The sequence below is a fragment of the Danaus plexippus genome, chromosome 7, assembly GCF_018135715.1.
Source record: "Danaus plexippus chromosome 7, MEX_DaPlex, whole genome shotgun sequence".
In the NCBI taxonomy this organism is placed as follows: Eukaryota; Metazoa; Arthropoda; class Insecta; order Lepidoptera; family Nymphalidae; genus Danaus; species Danaus plexippus.
The window spans coordinates 3014223-3041334 of record NC_083541.1 but is presented as its reverse complement, the minus strand read 5'-3'; the positions used below and the strand labels follow the sequence as shown (position 1 = coordinate 3041334).

General features: G+C 30.1%; 3 protein-coding genes across 5 annotated transcripts in view; 2 read left to right on the top strand and 1 right to left on the bottom strand.

Moving 5' to 3' along the window:
• The first annotated feature begins 587 nt into the window (after positions 1-587).
• LOC116770895 (uncharacterized) lies at positions 588-12103 on the top strand. The gene is made up of 8 exons (XM_061521006.1): positions 588-747; positions 1306-1473; positions 3283-3400; positions 4579-4664; positions 10829-10996; positions 11460-11577; positions 11672-11757; positions 12038-12103. Exons 1-8 carry the CDS (start codon positions 685-687, stop codon positions 12053-12055), a joined length of 825 nt encoding a protein of 274 aa, XP_061376990.1. The 5' UTR covers positions 588-684; the 3' UTR covers positions 12056-12103.
• Positions 12104-12804: 701 nt separating this feature from the next.
• LOC116770979 (protein sprint) overlaps positions 12805-27112 on the top strand; it is a 129752-nt gene continuing 115444 nt past the window's right edge. The window contains exons 1-2 of one of the 3 annotated variants that reach the window (XM_061520826.1): positions 12805-12842; positions 22475-22548. In XM_061520826.1, the coding sequence (XP_061376810.1) occupies positions 22483-22548 (66 nt within the window). In that variant the 5' untranslated portion in view covers positions 12805-12842; positions 22475-22482. Of the gene's footprint in view, positions 12843-13136; positions 13296-22221; positions 22249-22474; positions 22549-27112 lie in introns of those variants that run through there. The other 2 variants (XM_032662638.2, XM_061520827.1) reach the window with 2 other exon arrangements.
• LOC116770896 (uncharacterized) lies at positions 13449-16727 on the bottom strand. The gene is made up of 5 exons (XM_032662535.2): positions 16467-16727; positions 16307-16387; positions 14890-14956; positions 14398-14558; positions 13449-13835 (listed from the first exon to the last, which is right to left on the bottom strand). Exons 1-5 carry the CDS (start codon positions 16617-16619, stop codon positions 13449-13451), a joined length of 849 nt encoding a protein of 282 aa, XP_032518426.2. The 5' UTR covers positions 16620-16727.

Below are 27112 nucleotides of genomic sequence, written 5' to 3'. Positions count from 1 at the left end.
TGTTGTCAAATTCTGTTTTTATATAAATTTGAAACTGTAAATGATTATTTTTAATTAAAAACAAACAACTAAAATTTTATGTTTTGCTAGTACGACTTCAAACGAAGCTAGATTTTGACCTGAAATTCACGCTATTTATTGAAGTATGGTTAATAGAAAGTGACTGGATTTTGCATTTTCAAACTGTGACTTGAGGAATAAAAATGAATTCAATAATAACTTAGAAGTCCCTTATTTTCTTTTAATTAAATTTGTCCCAATAATTTCAAGATTCACATTAACACGATCGCTATTTCTGACATTAACATCTTTATCTTACACAACTGTATGAATAAAGTGGAAGAGATTAGCGTCATTTTAACATTTTGCACCACAAATTACAATTCGCTTATGTCATGTTAAACGGTCGTTAGAAAAATATATCGCAATAAAATAAGCTCACGGTAATTACGATTGTCACAACGATTGTGTGGTATACTAATAAATGGGAAAATGAATTCTGGACATAACATTTTAAGGTATATTTTTGTACAAAACGATTAATATAAAATTAATCAATATATCCTTTGTACCTTAACTGGCATGAGGGACTACCGTTATTATTTTTTTTCATATAAAATATTGTTTACCACAATTTACACATTGTCACGTTTGACACTGACAAGTGAGCGGTTAGATAATAGAATGCTGAAATTAAGCAAGTATATTGCACTTTTTTCCGTATTATCTCTATTTTCATTATTAAATGTGAGTATTTACAAATTGTTATTCATTAAACTAAAAGTAATATCTATCACGTAAAAAGTGAATATGTAAATCTTTAATACTATGTTTCAAATACTACTTACGCTATATTTCTTTCTTCAAAAAATTTTTTTCGTTAGTACTATATATTTGTTTTTACTCTAAAATTATCTGACTAAAACAGTAGTACTAAACGTTATAAGAAAAGTTATAATGTAAAAAACAAACATAAGAAATAGTTGGAAAGTTGAAAAAAAATATCGATATTATTATATACGGAGAAAAAAATAACAATATGTAACAGGTTTTTTTTTTTATTTTAACGTTAAACTCCAAGATTAAAATTGTTATTAATTGTTTTAAATTTACCTTCGCTATAATAATTCTAAATAGAAGTGCCATAATATTTGAAGAGTTATTAATCCAGAACTATACCTAACATTGAACTCATGATATAATTTCTATAGTTAAAACCAAAGTAACGGTCTACTTTGCTTACGTAGAAACAAAGTCCATTAAAATGTCGATTTTTAAAAATATAATGCTTAAAAACTTCTTCAGGCTACAACTATAGATGAGGTGCAACAAAAGTATATAGAGATCATAATGGAATGCTCCAAGGACTACCCTCTAACAGATGAAGATATTGCGCAGCTTAAGGATAAACAGTTTCCCGATAAGGATGACGTCAGATGTCTTTTTGCTTGTGCCTACAAGAAAACAGGAATGGTATGTAATAATTTAACTCATGAATATTTATATCCTTAATGGCAAAAAACATTCAATTCAATATAAGAGAAATGTTATTATTTATAAAATATGTAATAGAAATATATTTAGTGACAATATACTATTTGAGGATTCTTCACGGTTTGACATATTGGTTTTGTTTTTTTCAAAAGCATTTTATTTTATTTTATTTAATATTTTTCTAATGCATTTTATGTCGAATATATTATGTTTTATGCACTTCTCCATATAAATACTGTTAATTTCCAAATTTAGTGAATAATTCGTCCGAGCAAGTACCTTAAAAAGGAGTAAAACCATTTTGCTTTACGTGTTTATAGGTAAATATACAATTAGTCTTCGGATTTAAACAATGTTGCAAAAGTTTTTATGTGATATGAAACTCATAAGATTGTTTTGGTTTTAAAATCATTTGTATTATTAGGAATTTTAAATACATAACCAGGAGGCCGTTAGATGATATAAACTTTTGGTTAACGACTAGTCGTATTACGAAACGTCATTACAGCTGCTTTAACGTGATTTTTATAATAATTTCCGTTTGAAATTGACAGTTTCGTAATTTACAAATATCACAAATTGAAAAAAAAAAAATGTCGTATTATGTCGTGGCGTATTAGACTGAATGACGGTCATGTAACAATGGGAAGTTGAATTTTTTTACTCCCTGACCATATGTATCTATTAGTCTCGTTGCCTCTTATTGTTTTTCATGAAAGGTATTTTCGGCACTATTGAAAAATTTTGTCAATTTATGCCAGGTGTTGTCGAGTCTGTATTGGCACATGCGAAGTTTTTCTTGTTCTGCAAAATTATTAGTGGACAGTGACAGTCAAATTCAAGAAGCAACAAGCTGCATCAATACCTATATATCAAGTCCAAATGAGTTATGTAAAAGTTTCTAAGGAGATAATAAAAAATCTTATTTCGATGAATTAATGTTTAGTCAGCGATTCACATAATAAGCAGCAAAAAAGCAAGTTGGCAGATACATTTATATATCGTATCTCTAGTACATTGTTGATTCAGTTATGTATGGTACCAAATTGATTCAATAGTTTTTTGAGTCATTTGTCATTGTCAGTCAGTCACATGTCATTTGAAGTGAAGGTAGTTTCCAAACTTGAAACTATTGGAAGTAGTGTCAGTAGTCAAATTGTTACTAAGAATTCTCGGCTATCAGTTACTTATTCGTAAATATTTCCCAGTGTCCAAACATCTCAAACTTATGCATTTTTTTTTTATCCTTTGCGTTGCCAACACCAATTCGACCTCATAACTTAAAATGTATAATAGAGCGATTAAATGTTTGCCTTTCTCTGTCATCTGTACCAGGAAGGTCGAATTAAATGACTGCAATTACACGGTCTGAGTACTTCAACAATGTTATCAGTATTATTATGAGGTCCGGTATATATACACATATGTGATATATTATATGTGTTTCCGGTCCTATTTTGTAAATGAATCATAAATACGTTAAGTGTGAGTCTGCACTTATTCTGCATATTTTAAAAATATTTTTTATTTATCAAAACTGCGACATTTTTTTTTAATTATAAAAAATAAATAAAATAACTCTTTCGTGTCGTCGTCTTTATTACAAATAAAGTTTTCTATAATAATTCTTAAAAGGAGATTATTATTAAGTTCTAATATTAAGGAAATCATTATGAACATTCTTTTTGATAATATCTATATCTTATCCATACAAATAAATTATTAATAATGTATTTAAAATGAATAAATGTAATATATGATGTAATCGTATATTAAAAAAAATTACAGATGGATGATCAGGGCAAGCTATCTGTGGACGGCGTGAATAATTTAGCAAAGAAGTATTTTTCCGACGACGAAGATAAGCTTCAGAAATCTCAAAAGTTTACTGAAGCCTGTGCTGGGGGTGGGTATACAAGCTTGTGGTTATTTTCATTCCTATTCCAAAAGACTAATATGGAGAAGTTCAGAAATTAAGATGTTGCTGAAATGTTTCATCGTTATATACCTATTTATTTTACAATATATTTTTAGATTGATGTTTTTAAATACATTATAGTTGGGTCAAAATCGATCAAAAAATAAGATTGAAGTTACAAAAATTTACAAAAAGCTGATAATTAATTGGTGTTAAAAAAAGAGTTGTTTGCGATTTTAAGCAAAACTGTAAGTTTTATCCTAAAAATAACTCTGTTGAAAATTATAGACCATAAAAATATCTGTAACAAATGTAAAATTCATTTTTTCCAATGAGCCACTGTTTCGGAAAAATTTGGTTAGGTAGAAAGAGAAGCTTAGACGGTGGAACGGTGGAGGTGAGCGTTTAAGTTTCGATAGATAGGGGCCTCTTAAACCTACACCTGGGTCGCAAGTCCCAGGCACTATTAAAGCACCTCTCCCTGCAACGCGTTGATCCCCACACCCGCACAGTGAATCCATGGAACGCTGAGAAGTTTCGTCGGTATATCTGAGGTATTTTTATGATAAAATTAACTGTTTTGCATATTGTTTACTTCTAACCTTGATTTGATTTTTTCCGATTCAAGGGAAAAATGGGGAACTTTAAAATTATATTTATAATTATAGTTTGAACGATCTCACCAATTTTCAGTTTATTGTAAATTTATGCAATTCATATGTCTAAATTGAACGGACTATTAGTAAAGTTACAATGTGAAACGTTAAGTCAATATTAGGTTTTTGGAGATATTGCTCTAGATTAACGCAGTCTTTATAGTATACGAGTATAGTCCAGTGCTATACTGGTAAATTGCTGCTTGCATAGATGGAGATTCTTTTAAGCTATCTATTACGGACAAGCGATTATGTATAAATTTTTTTGGATTGAATTCGTTTGCATATAGAGCCCAGAATTGTACTTCTTTCGTACATATAACTAATATTATCTTGCTCCAAAAAACGATTTTTTATTACTAAAAGTCGAATAATATTGGAAATTTTTAATTACTGAGATGTGTATGTTCCATTTGAAAGCTTGATTTGCATCTTAGTATCATAAAAAATGAACCCTTTTAAATTATTGAATTGTTAATTTGTGATAAATAATAAATATTTTTATTTCAGTAAATGACGAGGCTGTTAGCGACGGTGAAAAGGGTTGTGAGAGAGCTGCTTTGATTTACAAATGTTCTATTGAACAAGCACCTCAGGTAAATTAGGATGTAAAAATATTGTATATATTTTTTTGTTTGGATTTCAAGTTCACTCTTAAGTAATAATTACCACTAACAAAATTGTTAGGACCCTTTGTGCTTATCTATACAATAGGTATGAAATAAAGGTTTGCCAATAATAACTGGGAAAACCTTTCAAGAGTTAGATAAAAAGTACAAAGTAAATGTAAAGTAATTTTCTCTCTAAAACTTTACGATTTACTAATATTGTTCCAAAATTTACATGTAGAAAGCGAATAACATGTTGTGATTGATTTAAGTATTAAAATTATTATACAATGTAAATACGAGTTTTGAAATTTCGCGACTGACATTTATATGAGATAAATGATGTTATAAGTAGGATAGTAAATTCAGAAAAAAATCGTTATGTTGTCATTTTAATAAACCTGGAAAAAATGAATTATCTACCTCTGAATGTTCGGGAAACTGACTCTCATTTTTATGTTATTTTAGTGAATAATAAACCCTTTTTTCTTTCAGTTTGGCTTCGTTTGAACGACTTATCATATCCCATCAATGTAATGAAATATTAATAAATTATTATTATTATTACTATTATTCATAAATTTAATTTCATTTCTATGTTAAACTTCTGTATTGTTTGGAACTTGTGAATAAAACGGTACGTTTGGTATTATTATAAGAGCATAAATTCAAATAAATATTGGAGGTATTATTAGTAATTAAATTATTGAAGTTTTTGTGACCTTTTTAACCAGCTATTATATCTTTCTAGTTTATTTTGATGATTTTTGGAATCTTGTTTTTACTTAAACTATATTTTTATCTTGTGTAAATTACAAACTCTGTTCTATTACTTAGATATTACCTGAATGAGTTTAATCATGATAAGACCTAAGACTTTCGCGACTATTCATTTAAATAAAATTAATATTTTTCGGATTATATTATGCGTATTTCAATATTTTAAAAATCAGCAACCGAAACGTCGGGAGTATGTAATTTTTTAAAACAATAAAATACGCCTAGTATTTATAATCCGAAATATATTAGTTTTATTCGAGTACAGGCATGTTTTACAATACGTAAGTTTATTAGGTAAATATAAACCTTTACTTAGGAATAAACTGTCTCCCGTGAGATAGGTTAGATGTCTCAGTTGAATAAAACTTCCGCCCACATCGCTTAGGTCATGAATTCAAGTCCCTCCTGTTGTTATGTCGTTTTTCGTATTTCCTATTAAACGGTTAGACATTTATTATTCTGGAGGATTCTATAGCCATTTTGATTCAAACACGAAATGTACCCTATATTTCACGTCGTTCTAAAACGTAAAGTAGTATTTAATAGATAACAATAGGCTACCAGACTTGCAAGATTCTTGCTAAAAGACCAAGAATTGGCGTATTGGCGCAGGCCCAAGAACAAGATGGGCTAAATAGAGACTTATTCTTGCATTTGGGCAACACTAGGCAACAGTAAATTATAGTAGTAAAGAATGTGACAGGCTGCACTCTCGTTCAGATTTATTGTGGAAAATGCACCTACGGTATTTGCAACAACACATGTAATTGTAAATTGCAGAATTTTACAGACCGTAATAAGTAAAATTCAAGTCGTGATGGCCTGGAGGTTAAAAGGCCCGCCTCTCATACGTGAGGGCGCGGATTTGAAACCTGGCAAAGTACCAATGTGATTTTTCCGAGTCATATGTACTTTCTAAGAGTATTTAGACACCATAGAGAGACGGTGTCAGCGAGCAGTGGCGGGATAACCACAAGCCCAGCCGGGAAACTGGCTAGAAGAGGCTATAGCAAGCCTTGGGGCCTAAATAGCCCCAAAAAGTGCTGGTGCAGAAGGCAAGAGAAAAACCGCTGGAAATATCTTCCTAAAAAAGCCATTTTGTATACGGATCACTGATACGTAATGACCACGACGAGTCTGCAAAGACTCTTGCAACGATGATGAATATTTTTTTAATGATTATCTATCTTTTAGTGTACGGCTGTTTCATATTTGATTTTTTAACTTGGTTATTTGTTGTATAACAGTGATTAATACTATAACCGAGTCAATACATTGTGCTGGTGCTCTGAAATGTCGTATACGAAGATATAGTTTATGATGAAAGATCCTGGGTATTTTGGAAAAGTTTAAAAATATACTCAAAAATAGTACTACTCTGAAATTATTATTATTAATATCAGTGTACTAGTAAGACCGTTTGTATTTTTAACTTTTACCTATTAATTATTATCAATCGGTAATATTTGAATTAAAGCTATATTATCTAAAAACAAACTGTTTTTTCATCGTAGATACGACTTTTTTCAAACATAAAATTGTTGCACATCTTTTTATTACGACCAAATAACTTTACGCTAATTTCTAATATCCTAACTTTTAAGCAACTGGATTCAATACGGCACAAGATTATGATAACACTTCAATTATATATTATTCGCCGGTTTTTTAGCTTTAGGAAATAAAAAAATATATTGTTAAATGTTCTATCATCTGTAACTCTCAAACAATTTTCGGTTTGGCCTATATTGTTAAAAGAGGCATTTTATGAGAAGAGGTTTTTAAATTTCTACATTGCTTTAGCTAAAAATTGACAGTTCCTAAGTAGTGTCATTTCTGAAATAAATAATTTGAAATAAAGACGTGGGAAACGTATCATAAATGTGGTTTAATATCTGTCTCACTGCTAAAGTGAGAGCATTTGGAAGCGTCTAAAATTATGGCGTCTCTAAAGTGCTTAGATCCATTTCTGGCAGGCCATAAGTTGGCTTGTGATGTCATTGAGGAATTAATCTTAGTCTTAAGTATGTGAAGTTGATGGTTTTCTAAATTATTTTGCAGATTTCATTGAATTGATTTGCAATGGATTGGTTTTAATTTTTATTGAATTTATTAATAAAGGCTAGGCTTTGGTAGCATTTATGTAACGAATTGTGTATTATCCCTCGATACTATTGAAAGTATATTTTCATGGGAGAAAATTAGTCCCCTTATATATCATTGATTAATTTTCTTTGATATGGGAGACGGTCAAGTCGTCCAAGCGTATAGTATTCACAAAATCACTAAATCGTTGTCACTTATAATACACGAGGGGAATAAATTTTGTTTTATATTGCTTGACACGTTATATTACTAATTATTATCAATATAAAATGGCAAAGAGTCATCCACAATTCCTATATCTTTTAATAACATAAATAAAATCACCTGAAAGCGTTGACGTTAATGAATGTTTGATTTATTATCTCATTGTATAAAATTTTACATCTAAGATAAATTTTGCACAGCTGTTATTTTTTCTTGCAAGAAATATTAATTTTATTAATTTCTTCAAATTATGGTGCACCTTTTTATTTTTTAAAAACTTATTACGCATGTTTTATTTTAAACGAAAGCCTTAATGAGTAAACTAGTTTCGAACATTTTTTTTGTGATTGGATACGTGGTAGGTACAAAGTGATCATAACTTTCCATTAATAGATAATTACTGCTAGACAACCGGGCGACTCTATCTATAGTTTTTTAGTAATTAAACAACTACTTTATACAGTGCATTCTTAATGCGTCTCTAAATCATTTATCAACCTGATTAAAATGTCGATCTGTTGGTTTTGAGTGCATTATAATGTACTAATTAAATGTTTGCCTTTCTTTGACATCTGTATCAGTAGTGTTGAAAGTAAATGACTGCAATTACACGCTCCGAGTGTTTTAACAATGGTATCGGTTTTAATATGAGTTTTTTTATTTGAGATCCGGTGTCAAATCAGAGAAGCCCTTTCATAAATATATAATAAATTCGTTAAGTTTGAGTATGAACAAAATTTTGTGGGTTCTTTGATAAGTTTAGGTTTATTTTTATTTGAATAATAAATGACCAGTCTCGAGAAGGTATCTGTATGTTATAAATTATCTTTTAAAAATACATGGACCAAAATTTTAAATAACTTAGATTTTGAATAAACCATATTCACCAGCAACGATAAATAAAGCTAAGTCAAGTTGTACATGAAACACTTAAATGATGTTGATTATTTATTCCTTATATTTAAAAATATAGGTGAATATTATGATCACTTTACTTGATGATTTTTATGATCGAAAAGATAATGTACGTTTGTTATAATGTACATGATCAGAGCATGCTATCTGTTGCAGGGGTGAATGATTAAGAAGTTTTTCTCCGAAAACCAAATGAAGCTTCCACATACATTAGAGTTCTGTGATGTGTATAGGTGTCATAAGTATATTTACTTACCAATTATACCTATATACATGTTAATTTTACTTATAGACATGTTAATATAACACAAATATACATATTGTTGGTTTATATTAATGTATCTATTATTATGAAGCATTTTTAATTGTTCTCATCTATTTAAGAATTCTCATAGTATTAGAAATCTGATAGCATTAAAATTTCTCATAGTGCTTAAACTGTGTACTCTCCGAGAGAAGACTACACGACTTAACATTCTGCGATTTGTTATATTCTTCTTTTATTTGTTATAGGTAAGATTAGTACCTAATATTACAATATGTGACGCTCTGAAACTGAATTAATGTTTCTTGAATTAACTAGTCTAGTTTAGTTTTGCGTAGGTTTGTCTTTTTCTATTGACCAGCCAAAGGTTGAAGTAAGATTGTAATTCTTTCTTAAGACGGTTGCTTTTATTTAGTTTATTCCCTAATGATTTAGTTATAATAACAATTTCGCATAAATTCTTCCTCGTCTAACAAAGCTGCTCTAATATACAAGTTTTCTGCCGAATAGACAATGTAGGGTAAGAATCAAAGTAGAAAAGAAAGATAAGAATACGTCATGCTGTGTTGATAAATAGGTAGATTTTGTCATACAACTCATTCTTGGCTAAATACTGTTATAAACAAACTTTTTCCTTTGTCGATGTAGTCTCCATTGGCTGCAAGTTAATTTTTTAAAGGTAAAGGTCGATTATTAACAGCAGCAGGTCTGCCCGGTTTGGGAAATGTTCATTGCCAATCGTAAGGACTGTTTTAGGGATTTGTTTATTTAAGGTCAGGGTTAAATGACGGCCAGTCTTCAGGTCTGATGAAGTCTGGAATATTGCTTCCGAAACAAAATTTGGCGGATCGAACTGGCACCTGGCACCGAGTCTTGCTAAAAATACCACTCTTGTTAATTAAACATCTTTTTAAAAGGCTTAGCTACCTTCTCGAGACTGGCATCATCATAAATCTTGCTCCAATATTTTAATACCTTATTCATAAAAAGTGGCGTCATTCGATTCTTCATAGTTCGCACGCCATCAGTATTACTGAGGTCAGATAATGTCCACAACATTTTTGGAGCCTCCAGTATAACCAGTGTCATTTTGTTTGTTAAAATATTTTAATAATTTGTTTATCCGTAACTTATCGCTATGTTCATCTAAATTGTTAATATCTTTTGGTTTCGGACAGGTTATTTTTGAATAGTCTCCCTTACTGTTTTAAGTGTCTTCTATATAAGAATACTAATTAAACAGCTAGATCTTTTTCGTTGCAAACAGAAGAGGTTTCATTTTGCGAATATAATAAATACGATGTACTTATATACGGATTCCAAATTCAAAAATAATATTTTGTTTAATTTTAATTGTAACAATATCTATGGATAAACTAGGTTTATATATGGTATGTACATACACTTTCAAATACAACCTAAACTTAAATCATAATACTTTACAGATTTTTTGTTTCAATAAAAAATAAGAGAAAATTTACCTGGGCTCGTCCCACACACTAAGGAACCCTACTCAATTTTTGTAGCATACTAATGACATGTATTCATATATTATATGGCAACAAAATAGCTTTTGAAAAATAATTTTAAAATGTCCATTTAAATGGTTAAAAATGTTAGATTATAGATAACGTCACTTCAGTGAAGTCATTAATTATGTTTGATAAAAACAATATTTAAGTAAATTGAATTGCGTATAAATTCACAAACACTGTTTTTATTAAACATTGTTTCCTGTAAAATTTCAAGATGCGTATTATGTGTGTTGTGTTTGTTTTGTCCTTTGGATATGTTTATGTGAGTAATGAAATCTCCTTTTTTATCTACTTAGCAATTATTATCACTTTTTGTATTTATGAAATCTTAATTTCCTCTAAAATAGGGTTTGACAGATGAAGAAGTGAAGAAAGAGTTTATTAAGGAAGTAATGACATGCACGAAAGACATTACAGTTGATATGTTTGATCTCATGGAGTTGGAACAACTTAAAGTGCCAACCAAAACTAATGTGAAATGTGTTCTTGCCTGTGCTTACAAGAGAGTTGGCACGGTGAGTTGTACGATCCCCGTAAACTTTGTCATACTCACTTACAACTAACGCGTAGCCGTAACGTAATTTAGTGAGAATTAATAAGATTCAGACAGAAATAATTTTTACTTATATTTTATCATCATTTGGTTGAGCTGTTTAAAGAAAATTTAATTAACTTTTGGTATCAATTCGTGGTAACAAATAGAGATTCTGATTTAAACAAAATTTTTTTCAAACTGAATAAAAATTAAAAATATTAGAAGAATCCGTTTATAAGAATAAACTCACGAAAAACAACGATTTACATTGTAACTTTTAAAGTAGAAGTAATATTTTCTTTTTACAAATTAGGTATGAAGATTAATAATATTTTATCCGTGAAATATTTATTTCAAACGAATCTGAGATTCCTTTACATCTTAACGCTTTCTTGTGTCAAAAAGTTTGCTTTTGTTTTGTTAAACAAAAAATATGATTCCAGATGAATAAAGAGGGCAAATACGATATCAAAGAAGCTTATAAAATTTCAGAAACTATGATGAAAGGCGACGATAAGAGAATTGAGAACGGAAAGAAATTGGCAGATTTATGCAGTAAAGGTAACTATTTGTTATCATCGCATTATAAAAAATGGATATGACATCAATATTACAATTCATAAATTATTGCTTATCGATATTTTCTTTATTTTAGTTAACGAAGCAGATGTGCGTGATGGCAATAAGGGATGTGAGAGGGCTGCTCTATTGTTCAAATGTGTCATCGAAAATGCACCGAAGGTATTAATAATTATTATAATTATCTTAATTGTATGGACTTTATTCTAAGGAAGTGATTGCTTTTTTTATTATAGTGTGCAACTGACTGAGTTTTGGAAGCGTAAATGAAATTTACGGTTTTGATATATTCCAACGAGGCATTACAAATGATTGTTAATTGTATGATTTTCTTCATACAATTAACTATTATTATAATCAAAAGCCTAGTCTAGACTTGTTTGATTTTATCGACTTGTACGTGATGTTAACTAGAAATTAATTAAACCTTTTTTTTTTTCAGCTCGGCTTCAAAGTCTAAAGAGGTTGTACAAAATCGATAAAAAATTATTAAATAAATTTGGGCAAATATTTGTTTTATTTTTTTTCTGTTTATTATAATTAAAATAGATTTCGGTGAACCTAATTGTTTACCACCAACTGTGTTTACTCTCTTTTAGGTATACATTTAATAACTTTTCTCATAATTTTATTACGAAATTAATAATTTGTCAAATCAATTAAGAAACGACTGTACTCGATCAGAAAAGAAAACAAAATGGTTTATACTTACACCACTACTAAAATAAATATGTATTCAAAAACATTCTCAACTACATTTCAAAAAACTTTCAATTTCTTCGTAAATAATGTACTCATGAGAATTAGAAGCTATTAAGAAAGTCAAGCCCCTAAATATTTATAAGGTGGCATATTAAATTCCTAACTATATCCTTATATTATTTTATAATAACTTATAAGTTTTACCTTTCATTTGTGTGTGTATTCATAAACCAAAAATGTAGTCAAAAATTATTATAGAAATATTTCCAAGTCGAACAGTGACATCTAGTACATATAGTAATAACTTTTTCAAATAATTTTGAAACATACACCGTTGATAAATATTGTTCGTGTTATTCAATAGATGGCAATAGTAGTACCATGTTTTAGTTGTTTTATATATATTATAATGTAATTTAACTTACAAACCTTCTTAAATCCTCCATGGGCAAGTCACTATTTTATTTATTGATTTTATAAATTATAATATATGAAGTGAGCGTTAAATATATCTTTATAATTCAGCGTATACCTTTGAACTACAGGTGAGCAATGAAATATTACTTGAAAGTTGAAGCACATTATTGTAATAAACATAGTCTTATTTTAAAATTTAATAGACCATAACATTTAACGGAATCAGATCAATGATTCACACATACATATTTTACCTGCCTCTCACCCTTCGCTGCGCACCCGCAGCATACAAGCAGAACTCGCCAACTTCATTCCAATCAGTCAACTTGTTTGTGTCTAACTTCACTCTTGTAATTCCGATCAGTCTTATTGATGACGTTTCGTACCAACAATTGACGGTTCGCTTGTTTTGTCAATATCTCGCGAATAAATGTTTGTGTATTTCGTGTGTAGTGCTTTAAGAAATATTAAATAATATTTTTAATATATCATGTGTAATTAGTTGTTGTTTATACCGAAGTGAATGCCAGTGATTGTGTCCATACATTGTTTATAACAGACGACGTGATCTTGAATCACCGGTAAGTAATTAAAGAATCTTGTTTTTATTTAAACATATGGAGAACAAGTAATGAGGGTGGTATTGCAGATAATTTTATGAAAGGTAACACTATCAAAAGTTTTTTAGTAATTTATTCAGATACAAAATTATAAAGATATATTTTACAGTTAGTTCAGTTACTTTTTAATTTAATCGGAACCGGTATCATATCATCGTCTTCAGTATTCAATAGAGCGTTCATGTTTATAGGAGAGTGTGTCGTGGGATTTATCTTAGACAATAAACGTGGTGTTGAATTGTAATTCTTTCTTATGTACTTTGTTTTGAAACTCTTACAAGGCTTATTACGAGCGTCTGTTGATTTGTGCTCTTTAAGGTCTGGAATTCTCCAATTCTCTTCACTTAAGTCAGCTTCTGATACTTCTTCTGTGTCTCTTCTTTTTCGTTTTCCTGTAGCGACACCAAGTTGTAAAAGAATTGGATTGCTTACTAAAGCGGCTGCAGCTCCAAGAAGTGCAATTCCAGCTAAAGGTAAAAGTACGGCTTTCGCCGCCAAAGCCTGCGAAGAACGAAATCAACCGTTTAAAAAATGACGCAGTGAAAAATAAATCAATTTGAGATAAGAACCAGGGTTTTCCTAAAAAACTAAAAGTTATATTTCGTTTTAAATAAGTATCGATTGACGATTGCAAGACTAGTGCTCGTTGGATTGTGGAATCATTTTGAAGTCAGAAATTTTTAAGCTTTAAAAGTTACAATGTGTTAATTAAAAAAACTAAAGCGTGTCATTATTATGACACAGTAATCGAAATGATTGACGATCAATTAAGAAAATATTTATTAAATAAAAGTTTATTCTCATAATAGGTATAGAAAGAATTTTTATCGACACGAGCTAGTTCGGAACTGCGATTTCTGGAATATCTCATTCCAGATACTTTTCTAGTCAATCCATTCAAAAAACATAATTATAAAAGATTAATAAAATAAACATAAAATTCATATCAACCAACAGACATTCAGTAATGAATCGAGGAATTATTCCAAAATTTGTGATTTTGCTACATGAACGTAATATTTATTTAATTATGTAATTTATATAAGAATGAAGGTTTTATTACGTGGTTATTGTGTTTATAGTGATATCCATAGTCGTAATGGCCGTCGTGATAGCCGTGAATGTGGTGACCGATATGATGGTTACCCTGGTGATGATCCACTTCTGGTATGTGGTAATCGTAACTGACTTGAGGATATTCCTCATAATCATGGGGAACGTAGCCTGAAAACAGAATTAAATTCACATCATGTCTAACAGATACGAAGGCTTCATGAATTTTAATGTAAACAAATGTTTTACGGGACACTAAAAATATATTTAATTCTCAGGTCATCTTGTTTCGAGTCATATTCTGGAGAAGCTACTTGCCCGTTGTTTTTTAATGAGCCTGAACGATTAAATTATAAACTTATTTTTTTCTTGTTAAAGAAACCAATTCAACAACAGTTGTATAAATCAAGTTTCATCGTATTTATATTATATTCTTTAACTGCGGGAGTAGAGATCTAAACAATTGAATACTTTCTTGATGACGAATGAATAGAATTATTACCTGGATGTTCCCTGTTAATAAGACCGCGACTGTGACTCGAGCCAGAAAACTTGTTATCCGGAACGTCCTTAAAAACATTTTTTCTAATTAGACTCTTTTTTAATACTTACATTTGTATGTCTATCCTTGTTAAGTAATTCAAATATTGCTAATAAAGTTTTTGCCCCAACACAACCAAGCTTTCAAATTTAATATATAACCCTACAGGATATATAGGCCTTAATTCATTTAAGTCTTATTTTCCCTTCAAGATTTTTTCCGAGTAAAAGCAATTAAATCCAATTAAAATGTCCCTTCGCACGCATCGCTGCCTGTCGTATGGCCGCTGCCCTCTTTTCACACGCCTTAATACATCTTCAATTCAATAAGTTCTAGGTTTATTTGATTTTATTCAATATAACTGTTTAATTCAATTTCGTCCACGAAACTGCTTTCCTTGATATCAGGGATTTGTGAACTTCGTGATTAAGTTTTATGTAAAACCTTTTTTATCTTTATGCGTTTAGAAATAATATTTTCAAATATATTCCTCCATCCCAACTGTACTTATACTTATGAAAACAAAAATAGTACCTATTCATAAAATATAAAGTCGGTTTAAAAAAAATATATTACGTGACTCGTTTAGTAAATATTTTTCTTAGTTCGTAAAAAAATCTATATTTCTTGTCCATAAAAATGTTATAATATTTTCAATTATACGCCCAATGTTTCCTGGTATAAATGAGTCAGACCGATGTTTTAAGAGAATAAATCATTGGAAGCTAAAAAAAGCAATCAACACAGAATACAGGTTGGGATATTCCTATGAAAAGGTAAGTTGAATTATATTTATTACATTGAACTGTCTCTCATACCTTAATACAATAACATGTAACATAGCCGTCACGGGAAAAAGTTACCGACTATGCGGTGGAATCGAAAAGTTACTTAAAAGTTCTAACAATGGAGTGCAATTCAATTAATTATTCTGGGAATATTATCATTTAATGATATAAAAATAATGTAAATTGCTTTAGCTACTGAGTCATGTTTCCGCTGCGACAAGTTATCAAGAATGTGGGGCGAGCTAGTGATATTCTCTAGAGCCTGAGCCTGTTTCAACATTTTATATTCTACTAGTAACGATTGATTTATAGAAGAGAAATAGATATGCTAATTACGATAGTATTTAAAAACGAACAGGTTAAATAAATAGACTTTAACTATTACTTTATCCCTATTAGAGATTGCATATATATTTATTTATTTGAGTTATAGTGGTTCAGTTGCTATTTACTGTATAAAGTACTATATGAATAATAACGGTATTTAGAATTTAAAGATTTTAGAGGAATTACAAAATTGTGATATGAGTTATGACGTATAAGGAATGGAATTTGGAAGCAGTTGATTGCTACTAGAAATTAAAGTGTACCTTAAAACGTATGGGACTAAATGGAGTGTCAGCATAACGCTTTGGATCCTCTTTATGCAGCGTTTTTATATTAACGGAACTCTGAAACAATGTACAATCACATTTCTGTAAAAATTATATGAAACACGATAATGTCATAAGAATCTTGCATAATACTTACAATATTATCCTCTTTCAAAGAAAATTCCCTGATGTGCTCGTTGAAATTGGAATTTGTAATGGGATTACATTTTGCGAGATTCTTTCTGAGTAATATAAGAATTCCGTATATCATGAACAAGTTATACGAAGATCCAAGGGACCGCAGCCACATAATGTAAATAATGACTTAAAAGACGCACAGCAAATTTCGTTTGGTGCTCATGTTACATTAAAGGAGTAAAGGCTGAAACGTTATACTTTATAAAAATTGCGTTTGAAGAGGGGCGGTTCGGATGATTGTTTGACAGGCGGTGAAACAATGGGCTCCAAGATATAGTCATGCCCTGTTGAGCTCGTTGCGTTGTTTTTTCATTGTTTCTAATCATAATGATGGTCATATTGCAAATTGTTATATGCCCGATGCACATAGTCAGATTGTCAAATCGTCTCAGAGGCCTAGTTGAACTCGTGCAAATTGATTACATGATGGAGGTCGGGAAATCACGAAGAAAACAAATTAGTGGTTAGTTTTATGCAACCGACTCAAAGGAAAGAAAGTATGTCCGCGTCACAGAACGCCATTCCTGCGTGTTTGTCTATATTAAGCTGTTTCTGTTTGACTCAAGGTTCATTTTGCTTTGCGTAAAACTGCCTGGCTAACTTCGTTATAACTAATATAGCTAAACAGGTACGTCTCATATACGTGTAATGGTCTCGTATAATGTAAACAATAGTCTTGTTTTCTGCTATTGTTTTTTTTTCGTTACATCATAAATTTTGTGTAATGGATAGCCAGAGTAATTGAATATATATAAGAAAATTAGATAAAAAGAAATTTTTTGTTGTTTAAAATTTATTCCAAATAAAGATGTTTGCATCGTTACTGGTCGCCGTCGTTATAATTGCAACACTTTTTCTTCAAATTGGAAGTGTTTTAATAGGAAATTTAAATTAAATCTGATTTGTATAATTTTTATGGTTGAGTAACAAGTTCGAATTTGGAAGAACACAACTAAAATAGGATAATTATTCCCTATTTTAAATAACGAAGCGGAAAACATAGTGGTTCTATTTTACTAGTTAAAATAATTTATTTGTGGCAACCAGATTTACGATAGGTAACCGATATATCAGGAAGTCGCTAATAAAATTCCATTTACGAAGATATAAAGATATTTCATAGGTACAAATGTTTATCGTTTATAAACTATTCTGAAATGTATACGATATCAGATATTAAATAGAAAGGCAATGTCCACAAAAATTAGTATAATAAAAAAAATAGGTTTCATAACTATTAAAAAGAATTATTCATCAAATATTCTTAAAAAATAAATATTATATCGAAGTACTTTATTTACCAACAACACTAAAATATTTTTTTTATGTAGTTCTTCCAGATATTTTTGTTCTCCTGTGTTCGTATTTTAAACCGCATTCGATAACTCTTATTTTACGATCTAAATTCTTTATTCGCAAAGGTTGAGAGTATTTGTAAAAGAAATGAAAAGTAGAAATTAGGAAGGAGAATTAATGATATATATACATATATGTACATATTTCTATATGTATATAGACAAATTCAACAGTTTTTGCCCATGTTAGAGATCAGAAATAAACTTATTACTCAGTGTAATACCTAATATTAGGTACCAATATACTTATGTCTTTTTTCAGACAGTTACAGTAAATATTACGTTGAACCACTCTTAATTATTTACGTTCCGGTCATTGATCTTAAAGCTTGACAACTATTGTAATGATCCAAATGGCCATTAAACAGACCTGGGTAAAAACTACAACTGCCCTCTGTTAAGGAGTCCGCTCAGGTAGTCTTAAGTCTAGGTTACATTTAAATGCCTGGGACTGATAGTTCTTAATCTGTTTGTGAAGCTTCCAAGAGGAATTATTTCGGTATTGATCTATTTTAACTTTATTTTACATATTCTATGTATAATATAAAAACGTTTTTATATTATACATAAAATATACAGACTTGAAAAAAACGTATTTTTTTTTCTCAATGATCTATTTCAAATGTAAGCTCATCTATCTGCACAAGCGCATACAATATTTATTCAGGATACTTTTCTGTGTTAGTAAAGTGTTTGTATGAACAAAACAGAAGACTTACAGGCTGTATATGTTTTATAGTCATTGTTTCGTTGCTTACCCATTTGTTTACAGTAAAGCCCAACGAAGATACGAAACTAACTGCTTCTATATTTTATTAAATGTAAAAATGAGATAACTTTACAGACTGTGGGATATAATTTTATATTGTTAAGAAAACAGCAGGCAATTAATAAAATTATAAAAATTTGTTTTATAGTTATTAAACTAAAATCTTAGTTATAAACTAGTTTGTGCTTGCGACTTCATTCGCGTAAAGTTTGAAAAACAAAAATCTGAAGTCTAATTACATTTAGGAGCTGGTTTAATTGTAAGAGCCTTAATGATATGAAAAGACTAACACATTCAGAACAATCACAAAATACGTAAATTATTCATTAGTGCAGATGTTAAATTATAAAAATAAATTCATTGTCAACTCTGTTCAAAAATTTGGATTACCACTTCTAAAACTCTTTTTACTATTAAAAGTCATAATTTCTTCGATACAAAATTTTAAGCATTCGTAAACAACATCGATCAACGTCTTTCAGTAAAGCATATCAGAGGTAACAGCGTCACCCTGTCACGGTGGATGGATCGAGTTGCAATCGTAACGGGTATCAATGAAACGCGATTGTGATTGCTCTACCTTACTGATTGATGAATCGGATTTTTATAGTTCTTATAAAGTATTTTTGCACGTCTGTATCATAGTAAGCAGTTTATTTAGGGAGTTTCTCAATGCGATCGATATTTTTTTTTGTCGTAAAAACGTTAATTTTCTTAATGTTTACATACTGGCCTCCTTTTTATTCACATTCAATAAAGTTAATTTTCATACTACCCCTACATATGCATATTTTCGCAACATATATCTTTGAAATGTTTAGATCAAAAAACCTAATTATCACGAATCGTTTCACGCGCTTTAATCTTTTTTGAAATTTTAACATTTATGTCAAACACTCGAGCTTTAGTGTGCTTCAAATGCATATTCCGATGGCAAGGGGTTGACGTGAGACGGTACAAGACTTGTAAGTGACGTATGAAAAATGTGGTGCCTTTAATGCAACTGAATATGAGGGCGCAAATGTGCAGACATATGACGCACCCAAATAGAAATAGGGTGACGCTGACATCACTTATGAATGTCTGATATATATAGTACTTGAAATTTTCGTAACATCTTATAATTTTATTAATAAAATTTAAACTTACATCTCCCATTAGCCAATTTTTAAATTAATTTCGTTCAAAATCCATAACCGCTATCTCCTGATACATTGCCGCAATAAATTCAACAACCGCTAACGTAAACATGCGTTCCGAAATCCAAAAGGAAAAGCCGGGGAGCTGGAAAAAAATTACACTCGTTAGAGCGCGAGGAATTGGCGTTAATAAAAAAAAACTCGTAATTCGGAAACGAGGGCGCTGACAAACGAGCCTGCTGTCTAATGAGGCTACCTGTATAAAAAACCTATCTGCGGTGCCTTACCCACCAATTGTTTATCATTGGAGATGTGACCGTATAATATACGTCACTAATTGTCTCAGCCCCCGTTGTTATATTTATAAGTCGTTTAAGGAAGTAAATTAATGAAACGTCAGAGGAAGCTCACCCTTCATTTCCTTTTGAAACAAAAAGAAGGATAATTCGATAAGAATTTATAGCAGTTATGACGAAAATATCTATAAAGCTCTTAATTGTTATCGTCTTTTTTGTTCTGGGTTTATTTTGATAAACAACAAGAAACGTTGATGAAAGAAAAAGATAATAAAATTAGTTATCACTTTAAAATCAGTATCATATCAAACGAATTAACACGCAAATAGAATATGTTTTATATTTAAAGTAAAATTTTAAATAAATTGTGGTTCTGAGGAGTGGCGAACCTGCGACTAATTTGTAAACCATATACACATATCGGGTACAAAACGACACCCGCAATCCTCTAATCTCCCAGTACGTTTCGGTTCCTATAGCATTAGTGACTAAGATGTTGCATTGCAATTATATAAAGGTTAAGGTTATTGTAGGCTGCGAAAATGTATTTCCATTCTGTGACATTAACAACAAAACAACATAAATCCGTTTATCTCATTTTTATTGCCAATCAGTCAAAATTTACAGCATTGCTAACTTTACTTACGTTACATAGGATAAATTTGGTAAGGGATTATACTGTTGTATTAACTGTAAGTTTTTGACGCGATATTTAAATAAAATAGAATAATTTATAGTAAAAATCACATGCCACATTTTAGTGGCACTATATGCACGGGATGTTTAATTTGCAAACCGCAGAAAGGGATCGTTTTGTCCATTATATCTGAATTGGCACGTTTCGCGCACCTATGATCTATGGACAAATGCAATTTTTGTTTGAAAAGATTTACTTGATATCCTTCAGGCTTACCGTTTCAATCTATCCTGGATTATAAAATATCGAATGTACGAATGAGTGTTTCGAAGTACGTTATTTATGCTATACATAACTACTTATAGTTAATCCATCCGTTCACTTATTTATACGGTATAGTTGATCATTGTGTCGTAAAACCAGTTTTTTTTACAATGTGCATAACACTTACCGCTAGAGTTTATGAGTGGTATTAAAATGAATTGTTTCGTAATGTTATTTATGTAAATAGTTTTGTTTAAAAAAATTATTCAGTTACAAATAAGTATGTAGAAAACTTAGGTAGGTATATGTAAACTTAATGCGTAGAAGCTAGCATTACTACTTTCCATTTAATGAATAGCAATCGGTAGGTACTGCAGAATGTAGGTGTGTAGTGATATCTTAGTTTTAGATAGTAAAGTTTTTAAAAGTAATATTTCATTATACACCGTTAAAGTGTCTTAAAAAGTCTCCAAATGTATCAGTTTAAAAATGTTGAATATATTAATATATTATCGAAAATTATGGAACAAAGTATGACATTTTTATCAACAAAATATTGTGGTACATTTTTATGTCAAGCAACATTATTTTATTAGATGGTTTCAGCCCTATATGTAAATTGGCGGCGTTCATACTTCTGCATAACTCACGCACGGGTAGCAAGTGGAGGCGGACCACCCTTTTTGTGAAATGACACTTATTTTTGGTAACCAGGAAATTGTACTCCTAACTAGGATGCTTAAACGAAGGCTCAAAGGCAATTTGTTAAAACGTTTCGAGGGGTGACGTCAAATTTTGAAGGATAAAATTATATTCTGTCATAAACAAATTGTTAAAATTATGTTATATACAATTAAGATTTGTATAAAAAAATATGTTACAATTATTTTATTTTTACAATTAAATAATGAACGCTATTATCTTTCTATTTATGTTTTTTTTCTTATACCATTAACAGTATTTTGCAGTAAGTAAAGCACTTGATCTTCGATCACACATTCCGTGTGGAAGAGAACTAAATTTGTCCGACGCCAGACTAGAGTTTGTTTTACGGAAATAAAACCATTGTTCTATTAACAATATGATGTAATATTTATTATATTTCAATACATTAATATTTATTTAAAGGGAAGTTTTAATATACATACTAAGAATAGATCTATTGGATGCCTTAAGTGTGGTTTATAATAATAACTTTGTTTTAATTATCGCGACTGTCAGAGACTGATCTAGTTGTTTTAACTTCTTGCAGAACAAAATACGTGTTCCGTCTAGACAAATGTTTGTTTAATATTTCTACAGAGAATTTAATATTTATTTGGAAGTTAAAGTATCTTAAAATCAATAGAATATCATAAAAATAAATTTAATAGATATGTTTTGTTAGGTTACATTAAAAAAATATTTTTATAATTTTTTGTTCACTTAATTTTTTTTGTCAAAGATTTGTTTCAAATTATCATGTTTTTATCTTATGTGTTCTGATTGTGTGTTTTCTTATTTACAGTGTATAATATGTCGAACATTTGTCAACGTTACATCAGACGGTACTGCGAAGAAAAAAGCGGCTCTTATATGGAGGTGAGTGCGATATTTCTTATCTTAAAGTCGGATGCAGACGTGATATTCCCTTTACGAAAATAATGTTGTTATATGTAGTAACATTAATTTTGCTACTACTACTGCTAATACACAAAAACACATAATCTTAACAAGTTTTTGACCAACATTTTTTTTCTTAAATAGGTTTAGTATAATTAAATTCAGCGAAGCGAGGTATATTTCTATATCCATACTTTTAGCAACAAGATAAATATTGTAAACTAATGAGCTTTTTGTTGGAAGCTTCCGTAAATGTGAGCAGAATCCGTAAACCATGATATTTGAGCGTTGCGTGATATAAAGCCATAATGAAGGCTTATACTCCGGATAATTGGTGAGGTAGAAGTTACACAGCACATTAAAATATATTATGCAATACGTTGATTGTTGTTGTTAGCGTTGTTTTTATTGTGAGCTGTATAGCGTATTATAACTGTTATTTGGGGATTAGACCCATGTAGATAAGAAGTCTATTGTACTTAGAGATGATTAATTACTAAAACTATTCTACTTAAAAACGATTAATAAACAAACGCACACAAACTTCGTTTACTGGAAATTTTCCTACATATTAGAAAATTTCCCTATAAGTTTTCTTACTTAAAAAATATTAAATATTTTCTAATTCAAATTATAATACTGCTCATGAGGTAATAGAATTTGTACCCCAATTTAAATTAATATTCTCTCAAGAATCTCTTGGTAATATTATTATAAACGTTACATTCTATTATTTAATAGAAATACTAAATATGTTTAAGTATCTGAAGCGAAATTGTTTGAACTAAATTTTATATACTGTAGCATTGAAATCTAACGTGCTCTTGACATTTTCATTTCCTGTGTTTTGTGGTGTTCGTATTTGATAAGAGTATAAGTGGCAACATGTCATTACAATATAATATTTAAATTATTTAAAGGCAATATTTTTGTCTAACGAATAACGTATTTTGCTATTTTGTTTATAAATTTAAGAACCAATTTTTAAAGCTCTGTAACGTGGTAGTTTCTAAGAGTTAAAATATATTTTTGCTATTAAAACGACTATTAAAATAAATATCTATTGATACATCTTTTACATTTGAACCGCTCGGTAAATGTTTTCTTTATTACAATATTTTTTGAGTGCTTATTATATAAGTATGAAACAATGATAAACAATAATTGTTCAAACATTTCGCAGGGGGATCAGATTACATCAATAAAAGTAATTAAAACTTCGTCTTAGTGCAGATATGTAATGTTGGATAAAATATTAGAAATACTTTATATTTATATTTATTTTGTAGCATAAGCCTACAATAGTTTAATTGGCAAAGTCATTGAGACGATAAATACCGAAATTCGTAGCTTCGAAGTCTCTGTTCCGTTTTGCCTCTGCTCTTGCCGATCTTTTTTCCATTCCATTAGGTACTTACTATTCCTTTACTAGAAGATATGTTAACGTATCTGTATACACATTTAATAGTTAATATGTATTAGAAAATATATTTCAATGAAACTAATATATTTCGGATATACTACGCGGATTTTATTATTATAAAAAACTACATAACCCCGACGTTTCGGTTACTTTTCAGCAACCGTAATAAAATCCGCGAGGTATATCCGAATTATATTAGTTTCATTTAAATGAATAAAACTCGCGAAAATTTTAGATCTCATTATTAGAAAATACAGCAAAACCAGATTTTAGACTTTTAGTTATGAATACCCTTTTTTAGTGATGAGGGATTTACCTTATTTAGTTTGGTTCATTAAACGCCTGTCGTTTTGTTACTTGATGGTTCGAGACGGCGCTATTGCCTTATAATTTCACAAGGATAAAAAAACTTTTGTGACCAAAAATACATATGTTAATGATCAAGAAGTCGTCACAATTAAGAATCAAAAGTTTTAAAAGCCACCTTCAAGACCCTCATAAATCCAATCACATCAAAGTTTAAAAGCGACGTGAAGTTACAAAATGGTCATTAAAACTTTGAGTTACAGTCACGAAAATTGTCCATTAGCGTCGGAACCAATTTTCAAGTACAAACAGCCCAGAGGGCAAGATTTTAATTAGTGGTATTATTGCAATGATACAAAGTGATGTTAGATTCTGTTTTAGTCGAATTTACATCTATTTGATTCTCCTATACCGAAATTACAATAAATTATTTTAGAAAAGATTTCAATAAGTTCAATAATTTTAACTAAAAACACCCGCATATATTACAAGTAAATTGAATAAACGTCGTACATAAATTGAATAATGTAATATATTCTATTACTTTACCACAATATATGAAATACCTGAGTGCGCATTAATTTCAGCCAATAACTAAGTTTTCTAGGGAAGATAGTGTAGTGTAGATTTGTGTGAAGTGTAGATTTTAAAGAATAGATATCAGAAAAACAGAGACGAAACCTCTTAGCATTCAATGGATTCATCGTGAAGGTGCCGGGTCCGGCGCGTTGCCGGGAGAGGAACATCAACAAGGCCTGGGACTTCCGACCCAGGCGGAGGTTTAAGGAGCCCCTACCTAACGCGCGTTAAATGCTCACCTCCAACGTCCAAGCTCCTGTCTCTACGTAACCAAATTTGAAAATAACCTACTAGAGCTGCTTTCAAAGTACGTTCCAAGAATGAATTGATATTAGCTCTCGACAGGTACAAGTCTTTTAGTAGGTTGTAGAGAGATTTAGCCATTATACCTCTCATTTTACTGCGTTCAAAATTCGCGAATACATAAATAAAAGGAAAACTAGGATGGTTTAGAAAATTATATTAAGGTGCAGGGATAATATTAAGTAAAACGTGGATAAGCGTGAAACTTTATTTCAAAATACAGACAAATATAATCATACCCTTATAACTTTAATATTGTAACTCAGTACTCAGAGGGGTAAGCAGTAGATAAATACAAAAGACTTTGAAAGCGGGAAGGCGTGTTGCCGTCCAATTTCCGAGACCGCACAAAACGGCGCCACGCGTTCAGCTCGGAACAAAATTTTCCCTTAACTATGTATAACTACGTATATAAAACTAGAAATGCTACACTGTAACTTAGAGTTTAGTTTTGATTGTTTTGAAATTTTAACACTACAAAACAAGTGCATTGAATTTTTATTTGTGATTATTTTCATCATTATCTTTCGACATAGAAAACGTATTGAATATCAACTTGAGTATGTTTTGTTTATAAATAAATTGATAACCACCGAAATTGAAAAGAGTTTTCATAATAAATCAGACATTACTTCGTTAGAAAAAATGTACATATTAGCACAAACAAAAATATAATAAAAGGGTAAATGAACGCAATGAATGTAATCTTTTCAACTGTACCTTCCTACCTACCTAATATTTATTCAAATTTAAAATGTTGAAAATTTGTTTCAAAAATTTGTCAGGAACATTTGTATTCTATCGAAGTACCAGGAGGACATAATGCATCAGGAATTATCAAAATCAAACTGAAACAACATAATTACCATTCCCTATAAAACTCTCCGGAGTTTTAACTTATTTTGTTGCAATGCGGGAGCGAAATAATTAACTTTTAACAACTCGCAACAGGCTTTCAGATTGAATAGCTTCCTATACTTTTTGTTTAACAGATTGAATGATATTACAACGATTTCTCTTTAGAAGCAATAGTTCGGACGATACTATAATAAATCATCAATCATCCATCACATATGATAGTTGTGTAGCTACAATCTTTTCCAATAACATTTAGTAAAAAGGTATCATTTATAAAAATACAATTACACTGACAGGGCTTTCCGTACGTTTCCCGGCTGGATTGCTTTTGTTTGAACCTTTTGTCAATTCTCCTTTTCATAAAGGATATATACTTCTTGTGACTGCCGAATTAAATAAAGAAAAGTATTTATTAAATACTTAAATAGAATAGGTTCGTAGGTTATAAACTGTAGAAGTAATTTAAAATAGTTTTGGCTTGATTTTTCTTCTCTAGAAATTAGAAATATTAGAAATACAAAAATTTCTTTCCATGCATGTTTTGTTTAGTAAATTGCTACTGATACTTTTTGAATACATTTTAACTAAAGGAATGTAGATAACTAACTACTCTGCCTTTTTGTATAATAAATCGGTATTAAAAAATATTCTAAAATATCCAACCATTTAATACGGTTAATTCATTAAATTAAGACATTTGTCCCTATACTTTCAATAAGCAAGCAATATTCATGAATCTAAGTTATATAATATCCGGAATCACTTAAAAAATGTTGCTGTAAATATAGAAGGGTGTAAGTGTCATGGCTGTAACAAAACGCATTATTCATATCGTCGTGTCCAACCAGACTCGGGGGACGAGCAGTTTAATGTCGCAATTTGCATATCGTAGAACATTCAAACACCGTAGATATAAAGGTGTAAAATAAGGAAGAATTTCTTTATTTTGTCGTCTTAGAGTTACATATAAAGAATTATTCTCTTTCAGTTACGGGTTCTATAAATAAAATGATAATTTAAATTAGTACTACAAATAGCCAAAGTCAAGCATTTCTTTACTGTCTTGTAGACTCA